This window comes from Myodes glareolus, chromosome 10 (genome assembly GCF_982192425.1).
Source record: "Myodes glareolus chromosome 10, mMyoGla1.1, whole genome shotgun sequence".
NCBI classification, from domain to species: domain Eukaryota; kingdom Metazoa; phylum Chordata; class Mammalia; order Rodentia; family Cricetidae; genus Myodes; species Myodes glareolus.
Window position 1 is genome coordinate 24,983,283 of NC_142035.1, and position 25,324 is coordinate 25,008,606.

The window sequence follows — 25,324 nt, forward strand, 5'->3', positions numbered from 1 at the left end:
CCCCACTCCTATCCCCACTCTACCCCCACCTTCCCATCCTGGTGTCATGCCACCATTGCTGCTTTCATCTTTGCCATCCAGAACTGCTTGGGCATCCTGGAGTCACTGGAAGGAGCCTTAGATCTAGAGTCAGGAGGGACCTGTGTCCGTTCCTTCAGTGTTGTTCACAGGCAAGGTCATGGTTTGCTTCTCCCACTGGTGTGATGGAGCCTGGCACTCACTTGTTCAGCAGGCTGAGGCGCAGGGTGTTCTCACTGCTAGAGCAGTCACTAAGGTTCAGGCGGGCAGGGCCGCTCTTGCTTTTCTCCACCCGGATGAGGGCTTGGATCTCTGTGTTCATTTGGAACTGTACCAGGGTCTTGATCAGTGGCCTATGAGGACACATCAGTGAGAGTGAGTGCTGCTCAAGCCCAGGTGGGAGCCGCAGATGGGTATCTGTCCCTCACTATCTGTTTTGACTGGTTCCCCTCATCCCTTCAATATCTGGAGTCCTCTCCTGATCTCACCCATTATGGATGCCATGGGATTCCAAGTCACACATTGCGCCCCACTTGGATGTCCTCTGAGTTCCTCACGATAGCCGGGCAGTAGTGGATTCCACATCGTCCCCTGGCCTGCCACTTTCAAGCCTTGTCCTCTTGGCTGTTGGCCGCTCCTCCCAGATTGACCTGGGAGCAGACCCTGGAGCAATCCTTGATCTCTCTCTCTCCCTCCATAGAATCCCTGCTGTTTCTGCCTGCTTCCAACACATAGTTCATCTGACCTCAGGCATCACCTTTTCCTCCAGAGTTGTTGAAGGACCTTCTATGGTGCATCCCTGCCTCCACTCTTCCCACACTACCCCCCCCATAGCTCTTCCTTCTATGGCGCATCCCTGCCTCCACTCTTCCCACACTGCCCCCCCCATAGCTCTTCCTTCTATGGCGCATCCCTGCCTCCACTCTTCCCACACTGTCCTCCCATAGCTCTTCCTTGGCTCAGACCTTCTGTTTCTCATGACCCTCACACTCCATAAAAGCCAAGTTCTCGTCTTGGGCTTGCATCATCAGGCTCCAACAGCTTGCTGATCTCAACTCTAACCACCCCACCCCCACTCGCCATTTTTGAGCAAGGCAAGTAACACTCAGGGCCTTTGCATTTGCTGTTCTTACTTTTGGATTCATTCCCAAATATCTGCATGGAGGGAGGAGGGAGGAGGGAGGAGAGCGAGGAGATGAAGCTGTTAGGCTAGCGGTGTCAGATTCAGGGGACACTCACGTGTTGAGTCCGGCCACCATGTTCAGGGGGATTCTGACTACCAGTTCCTGGTCATAGGTGGAAGGTTGCACGGCCAACTGGAGGATGTTAGCAGAGGTGACCCTCATCCTGGACAGGAAGGAGGGGAGATGGAACCACGTTCAGGTTCAGATGAGTGTGTCCCCCGCCCGAACCTGTTCCCGTCTTCTTTCCTGCGCATCTGACCAGACCCCAAGCCCAGTTTACTAACCCTCTCCGTCATGGTCCTACCTCTGTCTCTCCCCTTCACCCTTGGTTTTTAGCCTCGGTCTGTTGGGCTGGCCGGGAGCCCCTCTGTGACTCTATCCTACTAGCCTGCCACTCTTTACTATGGGGGTTTGAAATGCAATCATTCTGAGTGACTCTTACCCCTCCATGGTTTTGCCCTACTGGTCCCTTTGCCTGGAATGCTAGTTTCTTGGTGTCTCTAGCTTAGCCCTGACCTCCACTGAGAAGCATTGCCTGGGCCTGACACTGTACCACTTGGGGCTACCTCCTATGTGACTGCCTCTTAAGGTACCAGTGACAGTGCCTTATGGTCACTACTAGCTATTCTGGAACTTTTCGAAAGAGGAACTTAGTCTGGTTCCTCTCAATCTCACGAGGATCTCCACGAGGTTTGTTGACTGAACACTGAGCAAGTGGCATGCTTGGGCAGAGGTGTGGGGAAGAGACAGCTCCCAGCCCTGCCCAGCACTGCTCACCAGATGATGTATCTCAGAACAGAGCGCATTAGGTTGTCCAGAATGGGGATGCCCCCAGACCCGTCCTGCATGGCACTGAGCAGCGGCAACTCATGGAGGATGGCAGTGGCATCGTGGTTCTTCAGTTCCTGGGTCATGTCTGCAGATAGATCCAGGAATTAGAGGTCATGAGGAGACTGAGGGTGGCCATCACTCAGGACTCTTTGGACCTGGCAGTAGGTGAGCATGGTGGTCTTGAGACAGTGGGAACCCTCACACTCAGAATGTTGCCAGTCACTGCTGGGATGCAGGACTTGTGTCCTCCCTCTCCCTAGTCAGGCCAAATACTTTTTGAGCTAAGAAGCCGATTGGGAACAGTTTTGTGGCCAAATCACACTTGCTAATGTTCTTCTGGCTCCCTCACTGTCCCGTTGTCCAAAGCACCTTAGGTGCTGAGCAGAGCAAGCAAGAAATGGGAGCGAGGGCCTTGGGGCTGGTGCCTGTTGGCTTTTCACCAGTGCCCAGAGCCCATTCTGCAGACAGTGATCCAGGGCCGAGCCAGTCTCAGTGCTTTAGAGCCCTTGGCCGTTCCTACCAAGCATTTGCCTATTCTGTGCTAATGGGACTGGATCCATTAGCATTCTCTTTGCCAGTTGGCAGTCTTTAACCCTATCAGCACAGGCTCTCAGGAGTCCTGAAAGCCTCTGGCAAGCTTCCAGAGGCCACACAGAGATGGTCCTCTGGAGAGATATAACAGTGTCTCCTCCCAGGGACATCATCCAAAGGACATCCTCAACTGAGGGCAGGGATGTGGTCTGCAGCTTCTTCTGCCTGCATCAGGCCAGCGCTGGCCTAGCACAACCCTGCTAGCTTCCCTCCATCCAACAGACCCTAGTCACACCCTGGCCCAGGAGACCTTGGGAGGGGTCTCCGAGTGAGAGTGTGTTCTGTCCTTGAGTGCTACCTCATTGTTGGGTGCCCCTTAGAGTTAGTTCTCTTTGTCCCTCCTAGTCAAGTCCTCCTTCCTTTGATGTTCCAATATAGTCTTTTACATTAAACACCTCTCCCAAGGTTGATGGTGTGACTTTTATCTTCTGATGGAGTTAACGGATGCGGTTGCCTAGTGACTTCTGACCTCAGTGGTCACTTGCTTAGACGGGCCACTGACTCTCCTGCAGGGGTTCTGCAGGAATCTACTGCACTGGTCATAACTCCTTGGCTGCACACTTATACCATGGTTGCTCACTCCAAGCTTCCTATAGCTCAAATGCCACATGCTTGGGAGTCACAGGATGACTTCAGGTCATCTGCTTCCCCCATCCTTTGGCATAGTGCTTGTCCACCAGGTAATTGCCACATTTGTCATAGAAGACATGTGTTCATATCTGGGTGGAAGGTGCTTCCAAGTGTCTTCTAGCACACAGGACTATGCCCCATGTCAGAGAGGAGCTGGGAAGAAAGCTGTGACCCTGCTTAGTTCCTATGGTGTTGGAAGTTCTGGCTGGCCCAGGGAGAAAGACCTTCTCACGTGCTTATGGAGAGTGAGGCTAGGTCCAGGGTCTTGGAGCTGGAGTAACAAACCTGTGTGTGTGTGACTGAGGCCACCAGACTCTGTCCAGGTCTCTGCTTTGGGGACCAGGAACATTCTGGGTGTTAACTTGTTGATGGGAGTCCAGGCAAGGACAGTACTGGGGTGCATCCCTGCACACAGAGGCCATATACCACTCATAAGGCTCCCAGACCCCAGGGTAGTGGCTTTTTGGAATAATATCATTTGAGAACATCTTGACATCATGGGATCTTGAGATCATAATATCCCAGACCTTCATACCTCAGCCACTACTGTTGTCTTACCCAAGTCCTGGGCTCCACCATGCCTGATATACCCCTTTGACAAAAACTCCCCTGCTTTTTGGAGGGCTGTTCCATCTGTCCCTTGCTGTATGGTGGTGAAGCTTGGGGGAGGAGGATCATGACTTACATTTCTCGATGATTTCTGGGCCGAGGTTTAGCACTGCAGGGGGACCAAGGTTAGCTTGGACCAGTGCGGCTCCCAGCAAACCACAGAGGAGGGTGACAATCCATGGGCCAGACATTTTTCTGGGTGTTGATGAGAAGTAGGTGGCAGGTATCAGGGCCTAGAGTAAGCACAAAGGGTCTACTAGCTGAACAGAGGAGCCCATGCCTGGGGCACAGTGTCCCGAAGAGGCATTTAGGGCAGCAGGCCAAGAGTCAAGGCTTAGTTGTCCAATCAAGTTGTGCATCTTTGAACAATCAAGGCACGAATACCTCTGCCTCAGGGTTCTGTAGTAGTAGGACGTCACTTGTTCTTCCTGACTGCCCAGCTAGCTTAGACCCAGAATAATCACACAGAAACCATTTTATTTAAGGCACTGCTTGGCCCATTAGCTCTAGCTTCTGTTGGGTGCCAATCTGTAGTACGGAGAGAGGCTGCTTGGTCGTTTCAGGCTGCTGAGCCCTGAAATAACCACACAGAAACTATATATTTAAATCACTGCTTGGCCCATTAGTGCTAGCTTCTTATTGACTAACTCTTACATATTAATTTAACCCATCTCTATTAGTCTGTGTATCACCACGTGGCAGTGGCTTACTGGCAAAGTTTCAGCATGTCTGACTCTGGCAGCTCCATGGCGCCTCCCTGACTCCGCCTCTTCTCTCCTAGCATTTCCTTTAGTTTCCCCATGTAGCTCTGTTCCCCTATAGCTCTGCTATAGGCCCAAAGCAGTTTCCTTATCAACCAATGGTAATCACAGCATACAGAAGGGAATTCCACATCAGAGTTCTCCTCTGCTAAGTGGATGGGATGAAACTTCCCTTCATAGTCTCTGCAATTAACAGTTAGTATCTAGAGATCCTTCAGTGTGGTGTTTCCCTATGGGAAGAACTTGGGGGACATTCTCAGTTTTCAGTGACTACAGCTACTGGCATCAGAGGAAACCATGCCGTGGTCACAGCCAGAGGGTAGAACTGACAACCTACATTGATTGACCAGGCAGACCACACCCTCAAACCATGCCTTTGTCTTCCCAACATTTTGCCCTTTTCTCCTGTCCACTACTCAGACTTCTGATCAGACGGGTTCTGGACCCAAGACCTGTAGCGTCACCTTTCATGGGAGGCACTGTCTCCTGCAAATCCCGGCCTGTGTCTACCCATCATGTGGTCCTCAGCCCCTGCTCTCTTCATGAACCCACCATGTGGTCCTCAGCCCATGCCTTCTTCATGGACCCACCACGTGGTCCTCAGCCCCTGCCCTCTTCATGGATGCTTTTTGCCTCTTTCTAGCATCCACCCAGCTTTGCATCCCACATGCTACCTCTTCCAGGAAGCTCCTCTGACTGCCCTCTCTCTAGTCCTGGGCTTTCTTTAAACACAGTAGGCCCCAATGGTCCCTTGGGAGTTCTTTGATGGCTGCTGTGACTGATGCTTCTCTCCGTCCCCAGAAAGAGCTGAGCACATACAGGCACGGCACAACCAGTGTGTGCAGAGCAGGTTGAAGTCCCTGGACAGAGGACTAGGAAAGACCAACCTGCCTCATGCCTCCATCATTGCTCATGGCTTTTTGACGAGATCACCATCACCTCTCTGCCTCTCCTCTTGGCCCCCAGAAACCATAGCTGACAGGGGCATTATTAGGCTCCTCAGTCCTCCCTCAGCAGTTGGGCTGACCTCAGCAGGTGTCCCCTGTGAGGAACATTCTTGACTGCCCAGGCTTCTCCCTTCCCCACATTTTACCTGGATGTGCTAGAGTCCTGGGTCTACCTGCTCCTCTCCCAGGTGGTGGGTCTGGAGACCCAGCCTTATATCCTGCAAAGCTGACTTGGGCAGCCACCCTGAGCATGTGGGCCAAGACCTCGGGCTGGGCTGAGGTCTCCAAGGTAAATATTTGCAGCTCTTGGTGAACCAGAGCCCTTCCTGGAGGCAGTCTAGGAACTCTCTAGCTTCCTGAGGGCTGTAGAAATGAGGGTCCAAGATAGCTGGAAGGCATATGGCAGGGAGGTGGCCCAGGTACACACAAGCCTCACAAGGGGCTACCTGCATCTCGGGCAGTCACTGCTGTAGGACCATGCAGGGGTCTCTGCAACCTCCACAGCCAGCAGAGTTGCAGGAGGCAAGAAGGCAGTTCAGTTCAGTAGGATTCAGTAGCTGGTGATGAGTCAAACTTCTGGAGTTTGACTGTGCATAGTTTATTTGGGGCATATTTAAACAAAGTAATATTTGGTGAAAGCTTATTTTGGTGATAATTAACCGAGTCTCATATTCACAACAAAGCATCCATAAGTCTCTTTGAGGAACAAAGTAAGCTAAATATAGATCAGACATGACTACATCAAAACTCTTGTAAAGTTCATAATGATAGATTTTTTAAGACTGACCTAGAAACACACATTTACAATAAGGGTCTTGGGGAGGACCTGGTGCCAGAAAGTCTCCAGCTACACAGATAGAGCAAAGGTCCCCAGGTTAGTTAACATGTCCTCTCTCAGCCTTTAGGGAGGATCGCAGGCTATGCATTCCTTCCCCTGAGGGAACAGCCCTGTGTGTGTAACAGTCCAGGTTCACCTAGTGCTTCTCTGTGAGCACAGAGACCTCTCTGCCTCCTACAGCACCATAACGACCACAGCAGCACTCGTGAAGGATGAACAGCCCTGACATGACGGCATCATCCCTGTTTTCCATCAGTTGGGTTGATGGGCGTCATCCCTATGCATGGTCAGCCAGTTGTCCCGATTTTCATGAGGAGGAACCAGCCGCCGCAATCAGCAAACAGAAGAGCAAGGATACTAAGCAGAGATCTGACTTTAAAAGTCATCTGGTGGACACAGGATGTGTGTTAGGGGACAGACCAGATTCAAGTCCTGGCTTCACCTTCTTCTCGCTGAGCCTCTCTGCTCCCATATGTGAAATGGGCACATGCAAGCACCTCTTGCTTAGAGGACACAGAGTTGGGGACATGGCCTCCTCAGAGGAATGTTCAGTAGCAACGCCTTTGGGCCTCTTGTCATTGTTACTGCTTACAACAGGATGAGATTTGTAGAGAGGCGGCATTAGCAGCTTAGTCAAGGCAACCACCTGGAGAGGAGGCTTGCCCACCTCGTTTTCTCCTCTGCATCAAGAGGACCTCTTCACTCACGGATTCCTTCAAGAGAACAGGTTTGAATCCCACCTCTGCTGCTTCTTTGCTATGTTCCCCTGGGCAGGGCGCTTCACTTCTCAGGGCCTCTCTAACCTCCTGGGTCCAGGGGGGCTCATGGTAAAGCTGCCCATTGGGCCGGTGAGAGCGTCGTTTGAACTATGGGCCATGTGCCCTTGTCACGGGCTTTCATTCAGTCATTTTATGACCCAAGCATCTCTCTGCCTCACCACTGCCAGTGAAGCAGTGGATGCTTGTGGAGTGGAAGAACAATGAGTGATGGACCACGGACCAAATGTGATTGACCAGAGGAACCCTGGCCACCCTTGCCTGGGCACCAGCTAGTCTCATGTAGCCACACAGCACCCAAGGGGAATAAACAGTCTTGTTTTCTCCAGGAGCATTGGATGCTCAGGGGACAGTGATTTTATCAAGGTCCCAGGACCAGGGGTATCAGAGAGGGGACTTGAACACATCATGCAGACCACACACTCCTAGCCATACTGTCCTATTGACTCCTGGTTAGTGTTAGGGTCAGCAGGGGTCAAGATGTGCCCTTTGGATAGCACATGGGCACATGTCTTGGCTTCTGTCTGTAAGTGATAAACTATGAATTAGGGTGAGGAGATCCATTGTTGAGTCTTGTCCCCATCTGTGGTGTGAGGAGAGAGGGGCATTGTCTATGAGGTCACACAGGCCCTGGATGGTCATGGAGGAAAATGTGGTTTGCATCCTGCCGTGTCTGGAACACTCAATAGGTTCCGAACACCAAAGGCAGCTGGTCCAGAGCCAGAAGGGCTCTCCGGAAGGACCCCGCCAGTGCCTTGGGCACATGTGAAGAGAGACACACACCCCTGCTTGACTCCTTGACTGCCATGCCTGCTGCTCAGGGACAATGTCCCTCTGTGGGGTGTGGAGCTGGTGCCAAGACCAATGTCCATGTCTGCTCCAGCTTCCTGCCTGTTGGCTTGGCCTATTAGGGTTGTATAGTCACTGTGCTCCCCCTTGGGCTGTGTACCCAGTCCCATGTGGCCCTCCCCTGCACCTCTTCCTATTGTCTCATCTCTTTCAGATCCTCACTTTCTTTGTGTGTGTTCCCTTCCTGGAACTTCTCACACCTCACAAAAGCTCCTTCATGGGCCTGGAGAGATGGTTCAGTGGTTAAGAGCACTGACTGCTCTTACAGAGGACCCTGGGTTTGATTCCTAGCATCCACATGGCAGCTCACAAGTGCCTGTAACTGCAGTTCCAGGGGATCCAGCGCCCTCTTCTGGTCTCTGGACATCAGACACGCACTTGGTGCACAGACATGCATGCAGGCAAAACATTCATGTATACATACATACATATATACACATCTATACATATATACACATATTAATTAATTAAAATAAAATAAAAAATTTAAAGGAAATACCAAAAGATCTTCTGTGGTGGTGGCCAGAAGGAAACCTTGGAGTTTCCTGTGCCATGAGCTGTGGCCTCACTGAACATTGCTCCCTTTTGAGGAGAAAATGCCTGGATCTTCACCCACTGAATGGCGTTTCCACCACTATTACAGAACTGCCCTCACCAGTCACCTTCAAGGTCCAGTCCAGAAGGGAATATCTGCCCAGTCTGGTCCCTGTCATCTCACCCTCCTGAGTCCTTGAAGCCCACACTCCATTCCCAAGATAGAAACCCTGTGCCTTGGGGAGTGTTATTGCCTTCTGTCCCTCCATTATTCCTTATTACTTCAGTCTTTTAAAGGTTATTTATTTAGTGTGTGTATGTGTGTGTGTATGCACATGTCTGTGAATGTGGTATGTGCATATGCGTGTGTGTGTGCAAGCATGTCTGTGTGTGTGATGTGTATTTGTATGTGTGTATGTGAATGAGCATGTGCTGTGTGTAGCATGTCTGTGTATGTGTGTGTGTGAATGAGCATGTGCATGTGTGCAAGCGTGTCTGTGTATGTGTGTATGTGAATGAGCATGTGCATGTGTGCAAGCGTGTCTTTGGATGTGGTGTGTGTGTGTGTGAACATATCTGTGTGTGCAGAAGTCAGAGGTTGTTGTCGGCTATCTACTTCTGCTGCTCTACCCTCCAGAGCATTCCATCTTACGATTTTATTATCTTTTAATTTTTTTTTTAGTTTTTATTTATGTGTCTGTGTCTGTACGAATGTATGGCAAGTGTGTGGAGGTACCCACGGAGGCCAGACGAGGACATCAGATTCCTTGGTTGTAGTGACAGGCAGTTATGAGTCGCCTAGTGTGGGTGCTGGAAACCATCTCAGGTCCTCTGGAAAAGCACCGCATGCTCTAACTAGGGAGCCACCTTTCTAGCCCCATCTCCATCTTATGTTTTGAAACATTTTCTCACTGGACCTGGAGCTCGCTGATTCAGCTAGACAGGCTGACCAGTGAGTCCCCAGAACCTGCCTGTTCCTGGCCCTGGCCGGTATTGTCGTCAAGCACACACTGCTATATTGGGTTTTTATGTGGGTGCTGGGGACCCAAACTCAGGTTCACATGCTACACAGCAGGAACCTTGTGCACTGAGCCACTCCCTGCTTCCCTCCTCCCTCTGTTCTCATACAGGCCTCGCTTAGTCTCCGTGTCTTCACCTTTAAGTTCCTCTTACCGCAACTGCAGAACCAGGGGCCCTTGGTAAACTTTGAAAAGTCTTTATGAAGCTTGCCAAAGCCTGCGGTGCTCTTGCATGAGACCCAAGCTCTACGAGACCCGGCATGACTGGCTGCTCACCTAAGCCCTCATTTTTCACCAGTTTGCCCTTGCTTCCTTTTATCCACCTTAGGGCCTTTGCACATGCTGAGGCTTCTCCCAGGCTGGCTTCTTCTCCACCAATCTCAGCTTCTCTCCTCCCTTTCTATTTTTGACAGGATTTTCGTATGTCCCTCAGGCTGGCCTTGGACTCTCCATTTTCCTGCCTGTGCCTCCCAGGTGCTGGGGTCACAAACATGCACCACCACGTCCATCTCTATAAAGGCATTTCCAAAGAGACGGCTGTGGTCTACCAAGAAAGGAGCAGGGGCTCCAGAAGGAGAGGGAGGTCCTGAGACCACTTGGGAGCTTGAAGCTGTGTTCCTAGAATGTGATGCACAACGGACTGAGTTCTGTGCAGGTGGGTGAGCTGCAGCTGCAGAGGGCTGAGTGACATGCTTGGGAAGTCACTGCTGTGGATGGCATCCACGCTGGTATAGACACAGCAGGACAGGGTTCTCGCCTGTCAGAAATCATGGTTTGGAGGAGGCTGAGGTGATGAAGGAAACTGAGGAGGACCAGGGAGGGCTGGAGAGGGTGGTCTGGTGTGCAGGGTGGGGAGCTGGGAGCTCTGCCTTGGACTGGTTCAGCTTGGGAAGCTCAGCAGAGAGCCTTAGGGAAACCCCCACAAAGGGCCACTGAGGCTCAGTGTAAGCACATCCTGTGCAGAGAGCAAGGGCACCTGGCCACAGTCAGGCTACACCTTCCTTCCCTCTTCCCCACGTATCTGTACTCCACTCCCAGATGGCGAGAGGAGCAGAGCTGCCAGTCATCCAAGGCAGCTTGGATTAGGGCTGACGAGAGAGGGCGTGTCTTGTCAAAGCTGATTGTCCCGGCAAAGCAAGAGGCAGAGAGGACAAGAACACCAGCCTCCACTCTACCGTCACACAGACCCAGGAAGGAGGAAATAGCAGGGTTGGCACCTCCCCGTTCCAGGCGAATTGGGGTCTAGGAGAAGAGCAGAGACCTGCTTGAGTTCCCACAGCCCTAAAGCAGGGGTTAGATAGAAATTAGGTCAGCTCTTCCTGACTTTGCCCCCTGCTCTGCCACCCTGTCCAGCTGTAACAGGGGCAGCTTCTCTGGAGAAGGCGTGGGAGGGCGAGGCATGGCAGGGTTGGTCAGGCGGAAACCAGAGAGCTTGCAAACTGCTTCCTGCCCAGAAGAGAGGCAAGAGGAAGGCAAGAATTCAAGCTGCTCTCGGCAGACTCGCGTCCTTTACACAATGGCTCTTCTTGGCCCCAGCGAGCCTTCACTATTGTGCCAAGCCCAGTCCTGGGTGTTGAAGTGCTCAGGGTCAGGGTCTGGGTCCAGCAGGAGAGGATGTGACAACTGCTTAGCAATGTCTGCCAGGAACAATACAGAGGTTGCTGCCTCCTGCCCCTTTCCCGATAAAGACTGTCTGCCCGTGTAAAACCCTAAAGACACGAAGAAATGGAAATGGGGACCTGCAGAGGACACAGAGTTTGCCTCTGCCTCCAGTGGATTGATTTCGGATGAGTTGGTTCCTATCTCTGGCCTCAGTCTCCCCAGATGCAAAATAGAGATGGAGGCTGGTTTTGTGAGCCCGTTGGTCGGGCTGCTTTGTCTAAGCCTGTCCGTAGCAGAGGGAACTAGCTAATATTCAGGACCGGAGAGTGCTCCACACACTGTGTTCTGAGATAGGTTCAACCCCTTGATTTGGAGGTAATGGCAAGGCTCTGCTGAGGGAATTGCCCAGTAGTTTGGGAAAAGGACTGTTAGGCTGATGCCTGTAGTGTGGCTACTTGTAATAGTCTCAAAGCAGGGCTAGTGTAGATGTTCACATAAATGGAGATCTTTTCGGACCCCCCCCCCCCCAGCCACCAGACAGCTGTCACTAAACAATGCCTAGAGACTGACGCAAGAGAAATGAACCTAGAGAATGTTTTGGAAGGATCTGTTCCCCTGAAGTAACCCCCCCCACCCTTTTTTTTTTTTAAAATCAGCAAACTACCACACAGCTTGAAAATGAGTAGAAGGAGGCTGGCAGAGGTCACGGAGTGCAGGAAGGCCCCCTGCCCGCTCCGCCCTTCCCAGGGCCTGAGTCATAGCCCTGCCCACTCCAAATTAGCTGGAAACTTTGCCATACCACACTGGCACGTGCAACAAAAGCGAGGTTACGTCAGTCCGGAAATCCCGTTCTGGAACCTTCTGGGCATAATCTCTCTTTTGTAGGGCAGGAATAGACAACATTGAATGCAAACAACCCATGGCTAAACCAGGCTCCATCCCAGCTCTGCCTGGTAATGAGGACCAGGAACCTGCCCTGATGAGGTTCACAATCAGGTCCGGCAGGTGCTGAGTGGCCTGTCAGAGGTCATGGTAGGCAATGGTGGGGCTTGGTGCCGCACTTCCTTCCCCACTGGTAGCATACTATCAGAGGAGGATAGAGGCTGGGTGCTGTAAGGACAGGACCTGGAACAGAATGTGGCATAGTCCAGGTCAAGTGTGGCATGCTAGCATGGAGCTTGGCATGGGGACTGTGTCAGGACCTGGGAGTGTGGCGCACAAGCCGTGTGAGGAAAAAAGCAACACACAGTAGATTAGTACTGACGGAGGCTGGCACCCGTCTAGGGTGTGGCTGTCCCGAGAATCACTGTTGAGACCTCCGGAACAGGTGCACAGAGAGGAGTTAGATCAGAGTTAGCTTCTGGAAGTGGTGACATTTGCCCTGGGCTGGAAGAGGGTAATAACTAAGAGCTGGCTCCCTCTATAGGGAGGGAGGCATTTCATGTGGGGCCCCATGGGGGCAAAACAGTGAGTCTAGAAGCTTGTTCAAACCCTGTGGCAAGGATAGGGTAGATTGTAGGGGCCTTTGACTCATCCCAGGATGCCGCAGTCTGCACCAGAACCTCCCTTGGGTGCGATTCTGACTCTCTGAGTCATGCCTTGGAGAGCTGCTGTTCTATCTCTAGCCTCAGTTTGCCTTCTCTGTGTCTGGTTTCTCCAAGCCTGTCACTTTCCTCTGTCTTCTTCTCTCTTCCTTTATTTCTCCTACCTGTCTTTCCCAGGTCCATGTCTCTTCCTACCTCTCTCTTCTTCCCTTCTGGTATCCCTCTCCCTGCGCATCTCTAGGTGCCAGCCACCACGGAGGCTGAGACAGAGCTGAGGAACCATGGAGAGCAAGGGTTTGGTACCTGGATCAAGCAGGAGACTACTCCCGATTATGCGGCCCTGGTTACGTGTCCTCACCTCTCTGTGATACAGCCTGGGCCTGGCAGAGGGGCTCAATGTCCCAGTTCTGGGCACCCAGCTATGTCTAACCTTGACTGGGTAGCACTTGTCAGAGATGGGCTTGGAAAGCTCAAAGTGTTGGCTTAGAGCAGGGCCTGGGCCCAGGGCAGGGTTTAGTTCATTCGTTTGTTTTAAATTTATTAGGTGTACGAGTGTTTTGCCTACATGTACACAAACCTCATGCATTCCTGGTGCCCATGGAGGCCAGAAGACGGTGATGGATCTTTTGGAACTGGAGTTACCTATTCTTGTCAACCACCACATGGGCACTAGTCCTCTGTAGGAACAACAGTGCTCTAAATAGCGGAGTCACCTCTACAGCCCCAAATCAAGGGACTAACCTGAGCGGCTCTGACATTATTACTGCATGTGCAGAGATTGCTGTGCGTGTCCATGGCTGGAAAAAGGAAAAGCCCAGTGCTCTGGAAAGTCCAGGCTTCTGAGAATAAATCCTCCCAGAGGTGTGGCTGTGTGTGCTGGGGGCCTAGGGAATGGGGGATCTCTGTAATGAGGATGTTTCTGAGTGATGAGTCACTCAAATTGAGAGCTTCACTTTGGAGGCCTTCAGAGGCTAGCCTCCCCTCCCCCACCTCGTTAGCCATGGTGGAGATAGACTCTCAGTGCAGCTCCTTCCACTCTGCTCCAGGGCAGGCCAGGGCTGCAGCCTGAGACTTCATTATGTGATCTTAGGAGTTCACCTGAGCAGCATCTCTCACTGGAATTTCTATTTCTTTAGATGTTCGAGTTGAGAGAGAGAGAGAGAGAGAGAGAGAGAGAGAGAGAGAGAGAGAGAGAGATCCAGCCAAGAGTTGAGCTGGCTAGCCAGCAAAAGTGTGGCAGCGCCCATGGGGGAGCAGAGTTCTATATGTCTTGGACACAGCAGAGGACACATTCTCCTGAACTAAGGTTTTCTGGGCAAGACGGAGTGAACGAGAAATGGACAAAGTGATGTAAAACCACAGTACTCTGTATTCTCAGTGTGAGTGCTAGAGCAGAGAGGCAACGGGACAGGCCAGCAGGGTGCTGTGGAGGTCTAGGAGGTTTTAGTCCTACTGGAAAGTGGATGGGCCCTCCACCCAACTCTCTCTCTCTCTCTCTCTCTCTCTCTCTCTCTCTCTCTCTCTCACACACACACACACACACACACACACACACACACACACACACACATACACACTCACACCCATCTACCTTGTTCAACTTTCATGTATTTGGATTTACAAACAACTTTGGAGGTTGCTTTTCACAGAAGCAAGAGGAGTGTCTGGCATGCAGAACAAGCTGGCCCTGCCACTCTGAGTGCTCACCCGCCACAGGAAGCCAGGATGTGTGACTCCAATACTTGCTCTCTTGTCCTTTTGCCAGTGTCTGCTGACACCTGTGTGCTATCCTTTCCTGCCCACAACCTCCTCAGATAACCCCACCTACCAACTGCTTGAGATTCTTAATTATCAACATTCATTTTGGTCCATGAATTCACATTGGAAAACTTGAATACGTTCAATGATCTTTTCTAATTGGAAAACGCGTCTCACTCCCTAAAGTGAAGAATGCCACTGTCTATTAGTGGAAAGTTAGAGCAGGGCCGCAGTGATGGCAATAACCAAGCTTAGTGGCTATTTACGGCGGGATGGGCGTCAGGTCCTTTGCTTTTGCTGTTTTCACCCATGCAGCCTCAGACAGGCGCTTGGACATATGTGGACGGGGTTTGGGTAAACCTTTGTTAGAGAGATGAAATGGCTTTTCTGAACTTCGGTGCAAACAGAAGCATGCTATTGACCTTTGGCGACAACTCCTCCCCCACCCCAGTGCTGGGGATTGAACCCAGAAGCCAGGTCTGAGCAAGTACTCTGAGCCTTTGCTCTCTCCTCTCCAAGGGGAGAGCCAGTGAATGGCTGGAGATGTGTTGAGAACACATGAGCACCATGTCCAGTCTTTCTCTGAGTTGCCATCACAAAGACAGAGTAGGAACGATGGTGCCACAGCGCCACCCAGCAGTGCCATAGCAGTGTAGATCCCAGAAAACCCTCCCCCAGATATCCGGCATCAGCAATGCTTTGAGGACAACCCAAGCCCAAAACACCAGGGTTGCAGTCTCTCACCTTGGAATGGCTGTGTCCAGTGACAGAGTCTCTGATGCCCAAGCGAAGCGAGTTCCCCCACCTGTTCTACAGCGTGGGCCCTACCAAGGCTTTGAACATCTTGGTGTTTGCTTGACCTGACCTCCTGTGGTCCAGCAGGACTGCACAGGGGCACCTCCCTTGTGGTCCCCTCGACAGGGCTGGGTTTCTGTGCTAACATTTACTCATTGGGTCACCAGGTCATCCAGGACAAAGAGGCAATCAGGAGCTCAACCCTTGACAAAGGTGAGCCAGGCTCACCATTGAAAAGTGGGGGATTGGCCGTGATCCCTCCCCTGCTCCCTTCCAGTGTGCCCTCTCCGCAGCCATCTCTCCTCATTCCCCTCTGCTGCTCCCGACAGAGGCTGTTCCATTTCTCTAGAGTTGACCTGACTTTGGTCATTCTTCACTTCGGTCTCTGTCCCCGCAAGTCTCCTACAAATGGGGCCTCTGGCTGCTGCCAGGCTTTCCCTCAGGTCTCCTCATTTATTCTCCCTGACTTCCACTCAGCTGTCAGATTGATTTCTTGTTTCTATAACCAGAGCCATCTTGCCTAACCCCAGTGACTTACTACAGACCTCTGCGAACAGTGTATCGGGTGCTGCTGTGCCACTCTGGATACCTGCCTGTGCTTGCTTTATTCCCTGCCTGCTGTCTGTCTATGGTGCTGATTGAGGTATTCCAAAGGAAGGTTGCAGCTGTCTGTGCCCTTTCCCTCGATACTGTGGTGATGTTTTAGAGCCTGGAGTTCAATATTTGTTAACAGTCTGGTTTCAGCTTGGAGGCGGCTATCATACAGCTTTCTTTGTTCAATATCCGGGTTCATTTGATACTAGTCGCCTCTGCCACCCCACTGAGCTGGTCCCTGGGAAATCAAAGTCAGGCACCTGCTGTGGAATTCGACACCACCCCTTGGGCCTCAAAGTTGGGAGGGTTTAAACTCAGAGTGCAGACGATACTCAGAATGAGTGGGGCCAGCATGAAAGATGAGTTCCTTTATCAAAGGTCCACAGAGACAAAAGGAGGCACATAGACATCAAGTGTGGTGTGAATAGACCCTTGGTGAGACTGGCAACAGTGTCTGACATAGCTGGTATCTATCCCTAGACAAGAGAACTTTCTGGAACCAATAAGACAGTCTTGGGAATTGTGCAATCTGTGTGATGCAATGCTCATGGCTGCCACTCTCATGACATCATGGTTGGCATTTATCATCATACTGCAGAACACAAGTTTAGTTGAGGGCCACAGAGAAAAACCAAATGTAAAGTGTGACTTATACAAAGGAGTATACCCCTGTAACCCACCCCCGTCAAGATTCAGAATGCTACCATCACTTCAGAGAGATCCCAGTTCAACCCTTGCCTTGAACTCCGACTGCAGGGGTAGGATCTAACTTTTTCCACCATAGATTAGTCTTGTCTGTTCTATGGTTCCAAGCACACATGTACCCCTCAGTCATGCTCAGCCCTGAGTTATCACTGGTTATGATTTGGTAGCATCTGGGCTGTAGCTGAGCCTTTGACAGGCACAGTCTTCCATTGTATGAACATGACAAAGATGTGTTTGTTCATTCTTCTTTCAAATGACCCCCTGAGCAGTTTCCAGTTGTGGATATACTTTCTATAAATGTTTTATGCAGGTCCATTTCTGAATATTTCTCCTGAGGTGAAATTGCTTGGTCATAGAACTAAGTGTATGATTAGCTATAGAAGAAACTTCCAGAACCTTCCCAAAGTGGGTACCACTCTACCTGTTCATCTGCAGCATACAAGTGTTCTGTCAGTCCATCCCTTCCCTAACATTTGATAACGTCAGTTCCTGTGGTTTACAAGACTCTTTGTGACTCTCAGGGAAGATTTGGTTCCTGACTTAGTCTTCAAATCCTCCATGGTGCAGCCCATCTTTGCCCAGTTTTGAACTTCCCATATTTTCCTTCTAATTGATGTTTATAGTTCTCCTGTGTGTGATCAGGCAGTTCCTTTTCCTTTGCTCTTACAGAGGTGTTTCCTCATCTGCATTGCACTCTTGCCTCACGAACCTGGAGATGTCTTATTTGTTTTTTAAGACTCAGTTTAAGAGTTGGGATGTAGTTCAGTTGGTAGAGTACTTGCCTAACATGAACAAAACCCTGAGTTTGAACTGGAGGCAGGAGGATCAGATGTTCAAGAGACTGACAGACACACGCACGCATGCACACACGCACACATGCACACACAGAGGCAGACACAGAGGTAGACAGACACTGAGAGCTCAGCTTAGGTATCTTCCCCTCCTCGAAGCCTAGGCAGACACTGATATCCCACCAAGAAGTCATGCTCTCCTCAGAGTCATAATTTTGCCTTTTTTGATTTATTTGTATTAGTATAGAATGTATGGGTTCCAGTTATTGGTGTGTCACGTACAATTTGGGGAGCAATTTAAGTAAGTTTTTTTTTTTCCGGTTTTTCAAGACAGGGTTTCTCTGTAGCTTTGGAGCCTGTCCTGGAACTAGCTCTTGTAGACCAGGCTGGCCTTGAATTCACAGAGATCCGCCTGCCTCTGCCTCCCGAGTGCTGGGATTAAAGGCATGCACCACCACCACCCAGCTCTTAAGTAGTTTTTTTAAAACTTAATTTTATCATTTTTGGAATAATTTTATTAATCTCTTAAAAATTAGCACAAGCTCTTTGTCAGGGTTTATTGTCTTTTATATTTTTTAAAAATTTTTTCAGTAGTAAAAGGCACTGTAATCTTTGTTGGGTCTGTCATCATGGCAGAGAGCATGGTGGCAAGAAGTTATGAATGGCTGTAGGCATGCCTGTTGCTGGAGAAGCAACTGTGATCTACAGCCTGAACTGTTGGCTATAAGAGAGACTCTGGCATGGGCTTTTGAAACCTCAAAGCCCATTCCCAATAACACACTTCCTCCAACAAGGCCACACCTCTATTCCTTCTAATTCTTCCAAAAAGTGCTACTCTTTAGAGACTACACATTCAAATATGTGAACCATGGGGGTCATTCTTATTCAAATCACCACACATACCTTCCCATATACATGTGTATATGCCACATGCACATACTACACTGACATACATACATTCCCCCCAAAGTAGTGCACAGTTGTGCTTAAAGATTTGTACATTTCATTATGTATGAAATTTACCTTAAAATTAAAAATATAGATTGAAGAGATGGCTCAGTAGTTAAGAGCACTGACAGCCTTTGCAGATGACCTGAGTCTCCTCCCAACACCAACACAGTGGCTACAACTGGCTACAACTACCAGTAACTCCAGCTCCAGAATGATCGTATGCCCTCTTCTGGCCTCTGCAGGCTCTGCACGCATGAGGTGTACATGCATGGGTAGAAGGACAGGATGGGGACACTGAGCTGGCAAGCAGAGCAGTTGTATGGGTGCACACAAGCTACACAGTTCAAATTGTGTGCAGGTGTGGAGACTTAGGATTTGTTTGTTTATTTTTGAGACAGAACCTCCTGCAGTCCATTCCGTAGATAGCCAACAATGACCTTACACTTCTGACCGTTCTGCCTCCATCTCCTGGGTGCTAGGTCACTATACTCAGCTTATGCAGGGCTGGTGTTTGAACTCACGGCTTCATGCATGCTATGCAATCACATGACCAACTGAGCCAGCGGTCCAGTCCTAGATCTTTGTTTCATAAAATGTTTGGGAAAAGAGGCTCACCTGGTAGATGAACCTTCACTGGAGTAGCAGGAGGTGGAGCGCCTTGCAGACAAACTCAGGACAGAGGACTCCAGTGTTCTGTCCCTGGTCTTCTATCTCAGGGGCATGCCTTGGGGATTCTTTTCCCTTTCACCATCCAATCATACGACATCACTTCTTCTCCAGCATCTCAGTGTCACTGAAATATGCCACAGCTGCCGCTTTGACACTGTGCTCTGAGAGGAAGACATTCTTTTTGTTTTAACTTATTCTTCTCTCATATATTACATCCTGACCGCAGTTTTCCCTCCCTGAGAGGGGGGCGTTCTTATTTCCAATAGTCCCATTGTTGACAGTCAGTTCTGGGGCCAGGTGGGACAGGTTCTCCGGGGTCAGAATTTCTGGATCTGTGGGCACACATCTTAGTTTTATATTCTGACTGTTTCAGGCAGAGTTTTCTAGAGGAATCAACAGTCTGTTTACCATAAAGGGAGATTGATTAGATCGGCTGGGTTGTCAACAATGGCTGTCTGCGTGCAGAAGAGGCAGAGATGCAGGCAGCTGCTTAGACACGAAACTTGGCGCTCTGGCAGTCCCAGGCTGGTGCTGAAAGCCTGGAAACTCCCTGGAGGGTCCTACGTTGGAATGGGCATGGCAGAACCAGAGTCAGAGCCCCACACAGCGCCTGTAGCAGAGACCTCTACTCAGGTCAAGGCCGATTCTCGACTGTGCCCTAGGAATGAATCTTAGGTTGAGCCCGTAGGAAGAAGGGTTGGGACTTTATCAGGAAACAGCTTTAATATGTGCCTGCAAGGTGGGGATGGGGCAGCTAAGTGTGAGAGAACTGTGGTCAAGTGACATACTCTTTTGGTGGCTTCTTATTACGTTGTTCAAAGGGTTTTGGAAGAACTTTGGTATCATTTTTAAAAAAGCCCACTTATTTGTTTTTATTGTTTGTATTTGAGCGTTTGCCTGTATGCATGTGTGCCTGCTGCCTGAGGAGGACAGAAGTGGGTGTCAGATCCCCTGGAACTGAGGTTAGAGCTGGTGTGAGCCATCACGCAGGTGCTGAGACCCAGGCCCAGCTTCCCTGCAAGAGCAGCTCTTAACCGCTCAGCCTCTTTCTCAGCCCCTTTCTGTTTTTTTTTTCTTTTATGTAAATGAGATCATAGGCTAGCTCCCAAGGTACACCGGATAGGATTGCAGCTGGTAAGGTAAAGCCATAGGTCACAGGGGTTGCACAAGGAAATTAAGACACATTTTTTCCCCTGTAAGTAAAGTTTAGAGTCTTGTTTGTCAAATTCCCAGAAAACTGAAACTTTGTGTCTGGAAAAGAAGAGTTGGTCTTACTAAGGCCATGCTCATTTGGGCATTTGGCAAGCGTGCTCCAATACTGCCTTGGCTTTCTCTTGGAATCTTTCTGCCTTAGAGGAAACATTTAACCATACACAAGCAATAAAGCATTAGCAGATGATTTTGCATGATCTCAAGACTGAGACCAAAGCCTGCTGTGCTTTTTACATTTTATTCTCTCACGAGGTGCCTGCTAACCACGATGCAAACAAATCATCCAAACCTACTGCAGAACGAGGCACAGATCTGTGGGCATGCGCACTGTGGAGGACTGAGGGCACATCTCTCCCTGGTTCTCAGGTCAGTGCTCTACATCACAGTGGCACGGCTTTCTCCTGGGCGCTGCCAGACTCTCAAGGGCTGCTTGGTTCTGCTGGACAGCTGTCTCTGTCATCTTCTGTGCTTAAGAACAAGACTGTTTGGATTATCATTATTAATTTGTTTTGTAAGAACTGATGGTGGCATTGTGAGACTATGACAAAATGCCAAAGAACAATCCTAAGGAGAAAGCCGATGGAGACTGTAATCACCGAGTACCTGAGACTGTAGAACTGTGTCTGAAGGAAAAGTCATGAAGCAGACTGGAACCTAAAGCAATGTTACAGCTGCTGGGGCTATTAGAAATGGAACTTATAGCTTTTGAGAGATTAATATATAGGGAACCGAGGAAGCCCTGAGTGAGTGAAGTCTTGGGTAGATGTGTATTTTAGCATGGGCATGGCCATGTTGAGGACTTCAAGGCTAATTGACTCATGGGAAATTGACAAAGTTGTTACTCAGGCTCAAAAGAAATGGCAAAGCTTCCCCTTGGGGATCTGAGTCTGAGTGTTTATGGACTATTGATCAGTGTGTGCAAGGACTGGCAACTGCAGCTTCTTCCTCCCGGATGTTACAGTCCACATCTGTTCCCTACAGAGACCTCCTCCGGACTAGCTAAACCCTCCCTCTGTGCTGTACCTAATAAGCATGCAGTGGTTCTAGGTTGTGGTGGAAGCAGAAGTCTGCCTGGTCCCAGCCTCATTGTAATGTGTCGGTCCTTTCTTCATTCCACATGGCTTTAAGCTATTGTGTTTTCTTGTTTGAAGAGAATTTTCAAGATTTCACAGCTCATACTGTAAGCGACCATATCCCCAGGATATTCTCGAGGCTGTGGAGACCCAGAGGGGAGGAGTTTATCCTAGGGAACAAGCTCTTGGCTTCTGGTAGCCTGAGTGAGTAGGCCCTTATTCATCCTGAGAGGTGTCCGCAAACACCAGAAGATGTTTACATCTATAACAAGGAAGCAATCGAGAACTCTCAAGTGCCAGTCCTTTTCCCCAGAATGTGCCCATGGTTTGCGCAAGATGAAGGAGAGGTGGTGGCCTAGTTAGGGTCACGGGAGCAGTGCAACAAGAGGTCATGACCTTTTGGATTGAGGACTTCCAGATCCTTTTTTGTTTTTCTTGTTCCCCAAAGGCACAAGTGGCCAGAGCGTTGATGCTTGTCATTTGAGGTGCCATGAGTCACAAAGTTCCTTGGTAATGTTTGCTATGTGTGGGGTGACAAAATCTTTTACTCCTGTGTTCACCAGTTATTTTCCATGAGTCTTTATCTTTTCTGGGTAACCCATTCTTTCTCTGCTTCTGTGTCAGGTGGGCTGAGGTAGGCGGGGGAAGGGGAACATCTCTCTGAGCCACAGAGCATGTGCTAGTCCCAAATATGGGAGGAGAAAGACCACTGGCCCAAATTGTCATGGCCAAATTAATTAAAGCAAGCAACTAATTAAAGCAAACTCTTTATTTGTGTCCATGGGCTGCTCTCCCTCAGGCGGGGATAGAGAGGTCAACATTGGATGTGAGGAAAACAGGGCTTTTATAGCTCAGGGGTAGGGATTTTCCAAATGGGGGATTTGGTGGGCAGAATAGGCAGGGTTACAGGAACAGAAGAGAAACATAGCAAGTTAGTCTCTCCTGAAACAAAGATATGGTTGCAAGGTGGGCATAATAAGGTAATCAGAATAAGGTAGCTGTATGTGGTAGTTTGGATGTAATTGGCCCTCATAATCTCATAGAGAGTGGCACTATTAGGAAATATGGCTTTGTTGGAGTGGGTAAAGCCTTGTTGGATGAAGTGTGTCACTGAGGGGCAGGCTTTGAGGTTTCCTATGCTCAGGATACTGCCCAGTGTCTCAGTCTACTTCCTGCTGCCTTCTGGTCAAGATGCAGCCAGCACCATGGCTGCCTGCACACTGCCTGCACACTGCCATAAGTCCCAGCCACCATGCTCCCTGCCATGAGGATAATGAACTGAACCTCTGAAATTCTGAGATACCCCAATTAAATGTTTTCTTTATAAGATCCTATTAGGATCTAGCCTCCACCTGAAACCCTGCAATATTTTAAGCATTGTTTAGGCCCTAATCCTAATTCCAAGCTTAAGCTTTGTCTCTCAGCAAGCAGAAGCCATCCCTATGACAGAGGCCCCATGTACTTTGCATCCTCCACCAACAGAATCCATCCTTACGCTTATCACAGATCTTTATTCTAGGCCCTAGCCCTGAGACTGTTTATCAGCCAATAGAACCCGTTCTTATTGTAAAGGTCCCAGGTGCTTTGCTGCCATGCTAGGGAGTTTCTGAAGCTTTGCTGTGATAATTGTCATGTGGAGACCCCTTCCCAAAATTTTACTGTGCTCAAATGTATAATAAGAATAAGTCATGAGGTTAGTGTTAAGTTGGAAACGTAGCCCCCAGCCCCTGGCCTGGGAGTTGCTTTGCTCTGGACTCCAAATCCTAGCATGCCAGGTCCTCCTGGGGGAGGGTCAAACCACTTCCACAGTGTATTTAAGTGAGCTCCCAAAGGAGAAACATGTAGTTTCTTTTCCTTCCTCCTGATGGTTGCATTAGCGGCCTCCCAGTTCCCCCTCAGGGCCACCCGAGAGCGCAGGAATCCCATTACATTAAACCTGGATATTTCTTAATTTGGCTTGTAGTGATTTGGCTTGATTGGGATTTTTTGTCAGCAGAGAGCTTGCATTAGGAAAAATTCCTAACAGTCAGACCCTGGAGGTTTTGACCCAGTTCCTGCAAAGATGACACTGACCCAAGTTTCATTCTTTACCCCATGTGGATCACCTCCCTGTCAAGGCTTGTGGGGTCCCTGGCACCCATCCATCCATCAGGACCCAGTCCCGAATCTCACCTTCACAGTTCTCTGTGATCATGAGTGCTTGGTAGCAAAACTGATATGGTCCTTAAATTTATTATTCAGTAAATATCAATGTTGTAGGAAGTCACAACTCTGTCTGTGCATGTGTGGGTACAGCACGCTCACAAAGCTAGGCAGCCTTGCGCAGCTTCAGAGGCAGCCAGCCCTGGAGCTGAAGGTCCGTGCTCCCTTTGGATGGACGTCTCTATTAGAGTGGGCTTTGAGATCTAGCCTTGCCTCTCCTGAAACTCACTCTCTTTGATTCCTGCGTGTTGACAGAACTGTGCTCAGCCAAAGTTTCTTGTTCTGGCTGTCTGCTGTAGATCACCTCCTAATCCCCCATCAGGGTGATATAGAGGGTTACCATGGCTGAACCATCACCACCCAATCATTACTACCCAATCATCACCATAGACTTTGCTGACCCAGCCCCTGTTTGATGTTGGAAAAGGCCGCTAGTTAGTTTGCGGCCACTTAGCCCTGAAATAATCACACAGAAACTGTATTATTTAAATCACTGCTTGGCCAATTATCTCAAGCTTCTTATTGGCTAACTCTTACATCTTAATTTAACCCATCTCCATTAATCTGTGCATCACCATGAGGTCGTGGTCTACCAGTGAAGTTTCAGCATTTCTGTCTCCAGCTGCGGCTCCATAGCTTCTCTTTGACGCCACCTTTTTTTTCTCCCAACATCCAGTTTATTCCCCTCCACGACCCCCCACCTTCACCTAGCTTTGTTCTCCCCTATCAGGCAGAGCCAGTTTCTTTATTAACCAATGGGATTCACAGCATACAGAGGGGAATCCACATCAGTTTGATCCGCAGCCTGGTGAATTACCAGCCTAAGGTTAGTACAGAGGATGGAGCCTGGGGCCTTGGGCCTGCTCAGCATGTACTTTACCTACTGAGCTACACCCTCAACTCCTATATTTTTGTTGATAAATCTGTAACTCCTTAGGGACTGTCCTGGTTAGATTTTGTTTTCATGGCTCGACATATGCCTACATCATCTGGGAACAGGGAACCTCGATTGAGAAGATGCTTCCATCGCATTGGTGTGTAGGCAAGTCTGGGGGAAGTTCCTTGATTAATGACTGATGTGGCATGGCCCAAACAACTGTGAGTGATGCACCCCGGGTCATATAAGAAAAATAAGCTGAGCCAGTCACAGAAAGCAGGTCAGCAAGCAGCACCCTCCACAGACTCTGCTGCAGGTTTCTGACCTAACTCACCTCAGTGATGTAATCTTTGAGGTGAAATAAACTGTTTTCTCCCTAAGTTGTTTTTGATCAGTGTTTTGTCCCAGCGATAGAAACTGAAGACACGGAGGAGACAGCTAATGTGGGGTGATGTGCCCTGCTGGCTGGGAGAGGGGAGCGCATTTACAGAACCCAGCTGGGCACTGATCAGCCTTCAGAACAAATTTCTTTTGGAAGCAGGCCTGAGGCTGTAGCTCAGTTGGTGGAGCACTTGCCCAGCATGAACGAGGCCTTGGGTTCGAGCTCCAGCAACACATAAACCGGATATGCTGGGAGGCCTACACTCCCAGCGCTGAGGAGGTGGAGGCAGGAGGATCATCCATGGTGTCATAGGGAGTTTATTTGAAGCCAGCCTATGTTAGAAACCCATTTTAAAAAATGTCTGGAGCATATGAGTTTCCTGCAGGCAGCAAGCAATGCGAGCCGGGGAGCCTGACTGGCATCTGAGTGATGGACTCACTGCTCACAAAGCTCTATGACTTAAGAGGCATGGAGTCTCCACGTCCCTGGAGATGGACTCTTGCAGGACAGCAGAGGTTTGCTCCGTGTCTGCTCTATAAAGGTCTCTTGGACTCCAGACGGCTCAGTGGATAAAGTCGCTTT

The 25,324-nt window shown here is 49.7% G+C and overlaps 1 protein-coding gene across 1 annotated transcript in view; it reads right to left on the minus strand.

Annotated features, from left to right (window-relative positions):
• Positions 1-15,369, minus strand: part of Bpifb1 (BPI fold containing family B member 1) — a 30,435-nt gene extending 15,066 nt beyond the window's left edge. Inside the window, exons 1-5 of the mRNA XM_048431505.3 lie at positions 15,236-15,369; positions 3,940-4,096; positions 1,980-2,118; positions 1,258-1,365; positions 222-371 (exon numbers count right to left, since the gene is read on the minus strand). Of these exons, the coding sequence (XP_048287462.3) occupies positions 222-371; positions 1,258-1,365; positions 1,980-2,118; positions 3,940-4,054 (512 nt within the window). The 5' untranslated portion in view covers positions 4,055-4,096; positions 15,236-15,369. The remainder of the gene's footprint in view (positions 1-221; positions 372-1,257; positions 1,366-1,979; positions 2,119-3,939; positions 4,097-15,235) is intronic.
• Positions 15,370-25,324: the final 9,955 nt, after the last annotated feature.